General features: G+C 42.5%; 1 protein-coding gene across 1 annotated transcript in view; it reads right to left on the bottom strand.

Annotated features, from left to right (window-relative positions):
* Positions 1–911: 911 nt before the first annotated feature.
* Positions 912–11702, bottom strand: part of KIAA2012 (KIAA2012 ortholog) — a 101894-nt gene continuing 91103 nt past the window's right edge. Inside the window, 8 exon segments of the mRNA XM_063112427.1 lie at positions 912–1050; positions 3053–3272; positions 4257–4429; positions 5042–5244; positions 7130–7452; positions 8669–8783; positions 9524–9689; positions 11406–11496. Coding sequence (XP_062968497.1) covers positions 912–1050; positions 3053–3272; positions 4257–4429; positions 5042–5244; positions 7130–7452; positions 8669–8783; positions 9524–9689; positions 11406–11496 — 1430 coding nt within the window.

Genomic DNA, 11702 nt, shown 5'->3' with positions numbered 1-11702 from the left:
GATCATTCTATGATATTTTGTTAAAAGGGATATTAGAGAGATATTAAAAATTATTTAATCAAATCTCTTCCTGAAAGTCAGCATGATTTTTTTAAATGGGGAAGTTTTATGAGAGTTTTTCAAGGCATAGTTAGCAAAAATTCAAGATTTGTTCATTTTCTGGACTCTAGAATAACACTGTCCAGTAGAACTTTTTGTGATGATGGAAATGTTCTGTATCTGTTCTGACCAATACAGTAGCCAGTAGCCAAAGGTGGCCATTGAACACTTGAAATGTGGCTATTGTGACTGAAGAATGTTTGAACTTAAGTTGATAATAGCTACAGGTGGCTGGTGCTACCTTATTTAACAGTGCAGCTCTAGAATCTATAATTTGAGGATGTAAGAATAGTCTCACAAAACAGCTCATTTTGCTCAAATGAACATTTATCAAGTGATTGCAAACATATCTTCTAAATACACATTAAATTTTAGATTCTTGGAAGTGGTTGTGGCTTATAATAAAATTCTTAATATATGAATATATTGCATTACAAAATTTCCATTTATCTACAACTCTTTCAGACACACTGACAAATTAAATACTTCGACTATCCTAAGAAGACCATGTTAGTGTTTCAAATTGAAATTATGAAATCACAGGAAGTTTTAGGCATCAGCTTCTGGATTTATATGGTTCTAGAAAACATAAAAGATTTAGGTGAGATAAGAGTTTAATTGGGTTGAATGAAGTGTGAGTGGTATGAAGAAGTAATGGGAATGGAGGTTCCAGAGTAGAGAAAATCTTAGGTGTGGGTTGAGGTGAACCAGATGAAATAGAACTAATTGGGCTCAGGATGGAACTTTGTTGTAAAAGGAAGTTTTTTTTTTTGTCACCACTTACCAACTTACTTTTTAGTCTTCTTCTAGCCTTAAGGCCTGGGTGTTGGTAGGAACTGGAAATAAGAGTAAATCCATGGTCTGGAAATATTCTGTGTCCACTGCATACCACTGGCTTCCTTATGGAGTTGTTGATGGAAATGAAGATGTTTCTCCAAAGCAGCTTTTTGCCTAAGGAGACAACCCCACCCCCAATTCCAACAATGATTAAGCATCCTAGAAATTGTCCTTATATCCAAAGTTCTACTTGTTTATGAATAATCATCAGTTAGACTTGGAGTTGTTGATCTAACGTTTTAGTGTAAGATCACGGTGTTCGTTTAATAACTACATATGAGGTTTAGGGTGTCATGAGCCTCCTATTGGAAAAGTAAAAGGAAAAGCATAATTCACAGTTAAACTTGTACAGCTAGAAGGAACTCCTTTGTTTTAGAGGTGAGGAAACAGGCCAGAGAAGTTAAAATACCTGGGCTAATGTCATGCAAGTGAAGATGAAGTAAAGCCATTTGGCATTAAGTTCTCCTAACCTTTGGTGGAATGAGGCTCTATCCTTCACCCCTTCAGTTATACTTGGTTTTCTGCTCCACTCAGATGACTGTCAGTTTTCTTTTTTTTTTTTTTTTTTTTGTCATTTTTTTCGTGACCGGCACTCAGCCAGTGAGTGCACCAGTCATTCTTATATAGGATCCAAACCCGCGGCGGGAGCGTTGCTGCGCTCCCAGTGCAGCACTCTACCAAGTGCGCCACGGGCTTGGCCCGACTGTCAGTTTTCTGTTCGTGGTAGGTTAGAACTCCAATAGCTTGCTTTTGGTCTTAATACTTAGGAACCTGCTGCTATGATAAAATGGAATACATAATTTTGAAATTGAATCAGGACTTTCCTAATGATCCATTTTGTAGTTCATGAAACAACTAAGGAAAGTCCAAGGAACAACTCAAGTTTAGCAGAAAACCTTGATATAGAGTTGTTCTGGCTGCCTTCTATTTCTGGTCCCCTAAACAGTATTTATTAGCTTAAGCTTAAGTTGTGGAAAATAAATTTCAAGTGGAATACTGTTTACAGTTAAGGTTGGAATCACACGATTTCCTGGGTTGTGCCTCTTTACCGTCTATTTTGATGGTTCTAAGGAGGAATTACTATTGCTCTCACTAAGGAGGGGAAATTCATGATGTCGCAACTACAGAGGACCTAGTTTTTAAAGGCAATTGAAATCACATTACTCAAAGTCTGTTATCGGAGAGATGCAATCATCATTATTAAAATGTAGGAGTATAAGGAGGGAAAGTCCCTGATGACTTTGGTTCTGTGCTTCTAACAAGGCCCTTATTAGATCTGGTCTTGGCCTGCATCTCTAACTTCATCTGGAAGTACTCTTTGCCCCTTGTTCACTTCATTCCAGCCATGCTGACTTTCTTTTATTCTTCCAACACACCTACTTTGGACCTTTGCACTTACTATTTACTTGCTGGAATATTTTTTCCCCAACCGTTTATGTGGCTAACTCCTTGTCATTCAAGTCTTACTTTATGTGACACCTCTTAGAGGTCTTGCCCTGACCAACAACCTAAAATAAGCTTCCTGCAATCCTATAACATCTTTAAAAATTTTCTGCATAGCATTTATTGCTAGCTAAAAAAAAGAAACCCTTTATTTTTATTTGTTTAGAGTCTGTCTCCCCACCCCAACCCTCGCCTTTTCCCCTAGTACATAAATGCCACAAGAGAAGAAATCTTGTCTATCTTGCTTACTCCTGAACTCCCAGTATTGAGAACAGTGTTTGGCACATGATAGGCTCTCAATAAATACTGAGGAAGGCAGTGGGTTTGGAATTAGGGGGTCTTAGATCTGGTCCTGGCATTGCCTCTAAATCGCTGTACTGCTGTGATTCAAGATCCTTCCTCTGGGATTTACTTTTCTCATCAGTAAACCAGTGGATTGAGATAGATAATCTCTAAACTCCCTTCCAGCTTTAATACACGTTCTAAGCCATGAAGAAATCGTGTGACGTTTGCAGCAAAAGAATCATTCTTTGTGTTTTAGTCTTCCAAACCATGCTTATGGGGTGTGGGTGGGAAAACCTTGCTTGTCCAAAGGCAGTACAAGGCTAGCACTAGCACCAGACTGTCAAGCCCTTGAGAAATCTCTGTGAGCTGTTGCCCCACTGTCCAGTACCTGGCTCGTTCCTGGACTTGTTTCATGGCTTCCTCCAGAGCCAGCCTTACTGCTTCCTCTTCCTTTTGCCTCCTCTCTTCTGCCTCCAATCGAGCCTTTTCTTCTGCTTCCTGTTTCCGCAGCTGGTACTCTATTCGTTCCTCTTCAGCCATTTCCATCAGGCGTTTTTGTTCTTCTGCTAACTGCATTTCCAATTCCTTCTGCCTTTGCTTTTCTGCCTCTGCAGAAAAGAAAAAGGGGTAGGCTTTTTTTTTTTTTTTTTGTGATTCCCAGGGACTCCCCTTGATAGATTCTGCAGTTTATCTGCCAGCAGGCTGCCAGATCCTCTGTGGGGATTACCTCGGGAGTTAACTTACTAATTTAAGAATCCTTTATCAAGCACCTACTATGTGCAGTGCAACATACAATTAATACAAATCTTTGGGGAAGTATTTTCCAGGACGTTGTGTGTTCATGGAGTGGTATGCAGCTGGTGGGGGAGGGGTGTCAGGTCAGGGTTTAGAGAAACTTGGTGCTTACTCAGTCAGACTGACCAGTCTAAAAAGCCAGAACCAGGAAGTGGTCACAGTGAAGTTTCTACCTTTTCCTCAAAAGTGAGGCTGGATAGAGTTCACACATCTACACCTGAAAGTCTGCCCTGAAGCTATCCAGATGTCTGTGGTTGTTTCCATCTGCTAGGGAAGGAAGCAAGAGGAGGGTTGTGTCTCCAATTTAGGTATCTCCTGAGCAATGCTGCAAGGGCAAAGAGAGAGGCAAGGTCCCAGTTCAGAATACTGAATTGAGAGTGGGACCCTGGTGTCATTTCCACAAGTGAGTCTTTCCTTTCTTCTTTTTTTTTTTTAAAAAAAAAAAAAGATGACCGGTAAGGGGATCTCAACCCTTGGCTTGGTGTTGTCAGCACCACGCTCAGCCAGTGAGCTAACCGGCCATCCCTATATAGGGATCCGAACCCGTGGCCTTGGTGTTATCAGCACCACACTCTCCCGAGTGAGCCACGGGCCGGCCTTGAGTCTTTCCTTTCTTATTCTGAGCTTCTATATCAACTCACTATAGTCTCACATAATAATCACTTTGAAAAAAATCAGCTCATACATTTAGAGTGTATGAGCTTCACACCCTAAGGCCTAGGATAGGAATAAATGAACACCTGCAGTGGGATAATTTCTGTCCCAGAGAGATGAACAAAGAACTCGAGAATCCTCACCAGCCCTCTTGGCTTCTTCCTGCTGCTTTTTTCTCTGCAGTTCTTGCAGTTTCCTCCGGAACTCCTGTTGCTGCTGCCGGGCTCTCTCCTGGGCTGCTTGCAACTGGAGCTGCTGCTTTTTCTCCTCCTCCTCGTGCTGCTGCCGTTCTTCTTCGAGTCTCTGTTTCCTCACGCTGAGAAAACACAAGATGATCAGGGAAATGGCAGAAAATGCTGGTGCATCCTTGTGAGACAAGCCAACAGGCAGCGCCCTGGGGGAGGTTTAGTGCCCACAGGCCACAGGGAGCATCCCATTCTGAGGAAGCTGGGTTTTCCAAGGATTTGGAAATCCAAGGATTGAAGAGCAGAGGTGAGAACACAATGGGCCTGGAACTAGAAGCTAGAAGTTGCAGCACAATTCTGTGCTCTGGGGTAGGGGCCTTAGGTTCTCAGAGCTTCATTTTCCATCCTTATTAAATGGATTTTGAAACTGCTGCCTCACAGGATTTTGTAAAGATTAAATTAGAGTCAAAGCCTGTGAAAGGGCTTAGCACAATGCAGACCAGCATGGCAGGAGCTCAGCAAATGTTGGCTGAACTGCATTTGAAAGCCTTCCCAAGGAGATCCCCTGAACATCTATCTTGAGTAACCCTTATGGTCAAGACATGCATCTTATCTCTTCCTAGGATACCTGAGGATAGAGAAAAATGACATAATGCTGTTTCACTTCAGGGCATGAGCCTCAGAACCCACCCTTGCCTTCTGTTTCCTAACATGGCCATAGTCTTTCTGGTTGCCCAACCCACCGGATCTCCTCTGCACGTCTCTGCTGCTCCAGCTCCAGCTCTTCCTTCATCTTCTTTGCTCTTTCCAGCTGCTCCTGCTGGAGCCACCTCTGTTCCTCCTGCTCTCTTCTCCTCCTCTCCACCTCCATCCACCTCATCTCGGCCCTCTCTGTTCGCAGCCAGTCTCGAGAAGCCTTCTCCTCCTCCCTCTTAGCGAGGAGGGCCTACGGAACCGGACTGTTCTTAGTGCCAGGAACATATGGGGCTGTTTCAGCAGGAGTGAGCCCTTCTCCACCCCAAGCAGACTCCACACTCTGACCACAACCGCATAAACTCTGCTGCCACCAGCTTGGACCTTGGGGTCCAATGGTCCTGGATTCAAGTCTCTCTCTTACTTGCTTTGGTATTTGGGGGTCACAACTTAATTTTCCTGATATTGTCTTCCTCATGGTATGGTTACCAGAATTAATTGAAATAATGAAAGAGCCAACATAATGTCCAGTACATTGTAGGTTCGTGTTCTCAACCCCAGCTGCATTTTAGAATCACCAAGGAGCTTTCCAAAGTTACTTGAGGCCACGACCCCACCCAGACCAATTAAATGAAAATCTCTAGGGGGAGACCTTGGTGCTTTTAAAAAGTTTCTCAGGTGATTCTAATATGAACCAGGGCTGGGAACCACAGGTTCTAGTTAGAGGCTGTCTTACCAGGGGCAATCTTAGGTGTAGATGGGTCAGACTCACTTTTAAACCCATAGAAACCGACCTTTTCAATGAAAGATTGTACTTTCAGTTAATGTACAGATTGTTATAGCTTTCTTTTTCTCCCTAATGCCTCCTTCTCAGTCAGAAATATTCTCATCAAGAGAACCTTGAGAGGCAACTCTTCCATGGGAACTCTGTATTCAACTTGGAGTGAAACCTTGCTTTTTAGCTTTTGCAGAGGTGGCATGGTACTGTGGATTAACAATAAATCTAAGAAACTCTGATGATCTGTCAGGCTCAGAAAGGTTCTGCCCACAGGTTAAAATCTGTTGTGCAGTGCAGAATTCTGTAATCTAGGCAGCTGGGAGGGATTGAGAATAAGAGAATCTTCCTGAAATCCTTTTTGGAAGACCATGTGCTATAAAATAAGTAAATAGATAATAACTTAAAATAGTGACCCGAGTTTATATTCAAAGGACCTGAGTTTAAGTCTAGCTTCAGTTTCTAGGTCTGTGAAATGGCAGTAATCATACCTGGCTCACAAGTGTAGTTGTAAAGATAAAATGAGATTCAGCAGAGTATACCATATGCACATGTAATTTATGAGAGTTTAGCCACAGTGGCTTAGCTATATGTGTGTTTGTAGTGTTTAAAGATACTTTTTGTTTGTTTTTTTGTACAAGATCTCTAAATGTAGTTCAGCACTTCATCTCTGGAAGAAATAGTGATTTGTTCCAACAGCAGAGGAAAAATTAGCTGTATTAGTCTTACTGAGAGATGATGTATCTGTATGGTATTCTTTTTGGTTAATTGCAGAAATTTTCAAGGCTAATTTATCTTACACTCAGTTTTTCTCTACAAACCTCCACATTAGACTTAGGGCCCCTGGAATAAAGTGACTCTTACGTGAAAACGCACCTTGTAAAACCTGACATGTGTGTGTAAGCTACTTCTGGTCCAGCTGTGCACCACAGAAAAGCAGATTAGGAAAGAGGGAATTTCCACAGCTTTTGGGAGGCAAGCAATGGCTGAGTTCAGGCCAAGTCAAGGCTAGGTGTTTGGCTCTGACAGCCAGTGTCCACCTTTCCCTGTAAGGATGAGACTTGCACCTTTCGCAGATGGGTGCTGTGCCCATTTCCTGCTCTTTACGGGGTGAATACAGGCCCTGGCAATGTTGGGTGCCTCACAGAATGCCCCTCACTTCAGGGGGGCTTTGCTACCCTGTGTCTTTGAGGAGATCTAGCTTCTTCTTAGGGTCAGAAGGTACCAAAGTAGAACAAATAAGACCATTATATAGTGGAGCTGTTTCAGTAATTGCAATATAATTAGGAGCAATTTTCCCCACCTCTACAGTTGCACCAAGTGAGGACAGACTCCTGGCCAAGGTGAGAATATCAAATCCTACCTTGGAAGGGTCATCATGGCTTCTCTCGTCTTCAGATTGCATGTTGTCGGTGACAGTTAGAGCTTGAGGGGGTGATGATCTTCCATCTATAGAAACTTGGCTCTCCTGAGCACCATGTTTAAGAGAAAGCCAAGGATCATTTACAATAGAGTCTGAAGGGAAGAAACCTCTATCTGATATGTCTTCTGTTTCCTTAGAGTTAATGACATCAGGCCCGTTCAGCTCTGCTGCTATCTCCAGATTCCTTTCTTTCTGTGTCCTTTTCCCTTTAGCTCTTGGTTTTTTTTCTAATTTTTTTTCAGCTTTTGAGTCCTTTGCCTTTCCTGGGGGAGAACAATTGGACACAGAAGTGTAGCTGAGTTAAGTAAACGTGATCTCTATACATCCATTTCAGTAACTTTTAAACTTTAGCATGCAATGGAATCACCTGGGGTGCAGATTCCTAAGCCCCACCCCCAGAATCTAGTTCCACAGGGAAGTGCCTTATCCTATTTGGATCAACTGTCATTCAGTAGTCTTGCTGTTAGAAAAGTCCTATATCACCTACTCCAAGTTCTACTTGACCTGTGGTGGGGCAAGACTCTCCAGAGGGGACACCTGCATGCACAGGTGGAAATTCATGCCGGAGAGTCTGGCTTAAGGTCGCAGCTTTTGTAGTAACCGGGCAAAGTTGAAGCTTTCCATACTCTAAGGACTCTTCTTCAGTTCACTCTGGAGGCCACAAGGATTTCCTTCTCCCAATCCTGCTAGTGCTCCCCAGTCATGAGCTACAAAAATGCAAACTCAGCAGGAGTTTAAAAAGCAAACCTAGAAAACAGATCTGGCCCAGGACTGTATCCGATGTTGTCCTTTCCAACAGCATTTGATTTTTTTGGAGTGTCTTCTGAATCATGTGGGCAGTAAAAGACGGGTGTAAGTTTTAGGGTAAAGAAAATCTTCAGAAGCAAGAAATCTGAGTTCCTTGTAAGGTACTACACAGGGAACTGGGAAGGAAATGGTAGCTGGGAGGGCCATTCAGAGCTTTTTGCATCCTTCCCCTTCCCAAATGCTCCCACTACCCCATACTCCAATTATGATAAAGTTATTAGTTCATAGAGACAGTGGTAGCAGCATGTGTTGGGAGTCAAACAGGAAAGGACAAACCTTGGGTCCACCAATTTACTACCTCTGATCTATTTGATCTTATGTAAGTCACCCAACCTCTCTGAGCCTCAACTGCTATGTGAATATAATAACAGCGTTTACTTCATGGAGATGATGTGAAGATTTCATGTGATCATATATGCGGAGCTCCTAATACAGTAGGTACTCAGTAAGAACTGAATACTGTGCTGTAATTATTATGATCATCACTTCTGTAGTGGCGATCACAGGTCTCGAGGCTCCCGCTGCTCTATCCCATTGCAACACCATCTTATCTGTGGTAGTCAGGGAGACTCAAACAATTTTTTCCTGTAGGATCCATGCTGATTGTCTATACCAATTCCCCAACCCCATTAAGAGTCTTCTGGGTTGTCCCTTGTGGGCACATTTTCTTACCAACAGCAGCTCCTGCTTCCCCATAGACCTTTCCTTCTCTCTCCCTTTTGGGTGCTTTGGTCTTGTTTGTCTCTGTTCTTTTCTTTCTCTTGGCTTTGTCAGTCAACTCCCTCTCCTAAAGGTGAGAAATTAAGGAAAGGGACCATGATGCATGTAGGAAATAAAAAAAAATCAAAGGAAGATTATGTTGAACCGGATGACAGAATGGCTTAGAATGGAATCTGTGTGGGTTCTAGATGAGGCCAGAGAGCAAGTCTTCGAGAATGTGGAGCTGGTGGGGAGATTCAAAGATTCAATCTTTGATTTAAAACTGCTAGGAATAACATCATAGGAGGGAAGAGGAAGAAAATACACTTTATGGCCTGCCTGCTTTTTTTGATGCTAAATCATGGTCTACAGAACTGGATCAAGGTGAAATAGTTTTCACATTTGATAGACTGGTGTTGCCACAATTAGTAGTTAAAGATTCTAAAACAAAGCCAGCTTTATTTTCTGCTGCATCATTTGCTAACTTCAGGAAACCTCAGGCTGATGGCCATAGCCATGTCAGTCTTCAGCTTTCCCCATGGGCTGGGACAACATGGAGGCTCCACCTAAGAGAGATGGCAGAGTGAGGCCACGGCTATCTACTCCGTACCTTTGTAGGGATTAGAAATGGGCGCCCCATCCAGGAGGATGCAGACCGATGCTGTGGTTGGTGTAGACGTGGTGAGCAGACCACAGGCTGGACTCCAGCTCCCACTTCCCCACTTTGTCAGGTGCTCTGTGCAGTAAGCAGTCTACACAACTGTACATGGTAGCCTTATGGGATCTAGACAGGGCCTTCAGACCCAGCTCCTAGGTGTTTGCACTCACATGACTGATGGTGGCTGGTGTCTGCTGGTTAGACAGTCTTGGTTCAGTCTTCCCTTCTCTTTCTCTTGGAAGAAGAGATGTATCCACAGCACCCATCCTCTCTGGTGACTCAAGCCCATGTCCTGGAAGTCCTCTGTGCAGATGGTTTACATCATAATGTCTGTCCCTTCGAAAACAGAAAACCAACGGGACCAAACTAAAAACTCTGGTGGAAAGAAAGAGCAAGTGAATGAACACTGATTGAGCACCTGTTCTCTGCCAGTCACTGTGCTGGGCATCTGACATATTAACTCTCTTTTCTTCAACACATACCTGATAAGGAGATTAGGAAGATTGGTCTTCACTTTTGGGGTTTCCTTGTGGTAAATCCTAAAACTCAGAGGGCAGGAGAAATAATTTGCCTCTTTGGGATTGCATATTTATGCCTTTAATTGAATGACATAGAATTATTTAGCTGACATTTCTTTCATCAAAGGCTTAGCTGGAAAAAGAAAGACCTTTAAGAAAGATTGTCTTAGGAACAAGCAACTGTACATCCATTTCTTTGTGCCCCTGAATTCTATTCTTGATCAGATGCAGCCACTAAAAGGTCCTATGCTGTGTTAGTTCTATGTCCTGAGAATAACTGGCTTATGCCCTCTGGGTAAAAAGGCAACTGAAAAACAACCACGTGGATTTCAGTCACACAGCAGAGCAGCTACCATGTGCCAGGTCTGGTTCTGGGCATTTTCTTTTTTAGCTAAATGGGTATTATATTTTCTGTGCTGTGCTAGCACAGGGCCTTACTGTGGAAACCTGAGAAATATTTGTTGAATGAGGCAAATGGAATTTCCTGTAAATATACGAGTCTTTAAATCATTCATTGTCACTCTATAAAACCCATAGCAGAAGTCTCCTTTAGAATTTAGTGCTAGGGAAAGCTTTATTTTCCCCGAGGAACAGGTATGCTGCAAATGAGAACCACAAACCTGATTGTGTCATTCTATTTTTTTTTTTTTTCTTTCAAGTTCAGGAATCTCTGTGTTGAGTATGAAATCTGGTCATGATGACTATAATGACTTTCGTGGAGTGTTTGTGGGTTTTTTGTCCTCTTTATTTAAAAAATTTTTGATTATTTTATCTTTTTTGGTGGTGGTGGGTAGTTGTAAGCAATTTAAATACATTGTGGAAAAAGATTAGATATAAAAATTAAAAAATGGAATTCCTCATATAGCTGCCTCATTCATCCAAGTGTCCTTCTCTTTGCTCCTGGGCAACACACAAGCTTTTTTGGTCCAGGAGAGAATCCTTATGCCCCTGGCCAGGTGAGGTTCTCAAGTCATTGGGCTCATGGGAGGTCACAATAGGCAATAGTTCCACATGGAGGCAGAGATGACCACACAGCTGCCACTGCCAAAGGGGACTTAGGTCAAATGACTGGGCCTGACTGGCTGAGCTGCTGATCAATGAGCTCATTGTAAGCACATAGTGAGTACACAGGAAACACTCGATACATGTTAGTACTTATTATTAGTACTGGTATTAGTATTATTTATTTTACCCAGAGCTGAGTGAATGCTGAGAGAGAAACCAAGGCTGAATTGATAGAGCTCAGTTTTGTAGGAATCTCTGTAGCTCTCATATATAAGAACAAATGGAAAAAGCTGCTTTCACACTGTTTGAGTTAAACTTCATTCTTTGCCCACCCAGCTGAAGAATATGGTTTAAGTAGAAACACATCACAATATAATCCTCCCCAAGAATCTTTGCTTAATTCCAGCTGTCAGAGCATGCTGGCAGCTGAGAATCCTCATGCCTCTCAGGAAAAAACAGAAACCGAACAATTAAAAATAAAGAAAAACAAAATAAAGAAGTCGGTGTCATTACAACTTTGAATGCTTACACCTCTTGCACAGTATCTGCCTCGGGGATCTGGGTGTGCTCAGCAAGGGAAGCATTGACATGGTCAAGGGTCACACTCCTTGGTTCTGGGTCTGTAAAAACAAGGAGTATCCTCAATCAGCAAAGGAGAACAGGCAATTATCCTAGGAGGAGATTAGACATGGAAAAACGTCTACTTGGTGAGTAGTCAGCAGCATGCAAATGAGAACAATGAGGTATGTTATATGTAGGAAATTAGCAAGTACTGTAGAAAACACTGCTGGCACTTGGCAAGTGACATTAAAGTTAGTATTAAATA

The sequence above is a fragment of the Cynocephalus volans genome, chromosome 1 (assembly GCF_027409185.1).
Source record: "Cynocephalus volans isolate mCynVol1 chromosome 1, mCynVol1.pri, whole genome shotgun sequence".
In the NCBI taxonomy this organism is placed as follows: domain Eukaryota; kingdom Metazoa; phylum Chordata; class Mammalia; order Dermoptera; family Cynocephalidae; genus Cynocephalus; species Cynocephalus volans.
The sequence above is the reverse complement of the archived record's forward strand: the minus strand, read 5'-3'. Positions and strand labels throughout refer to the sequence as shown.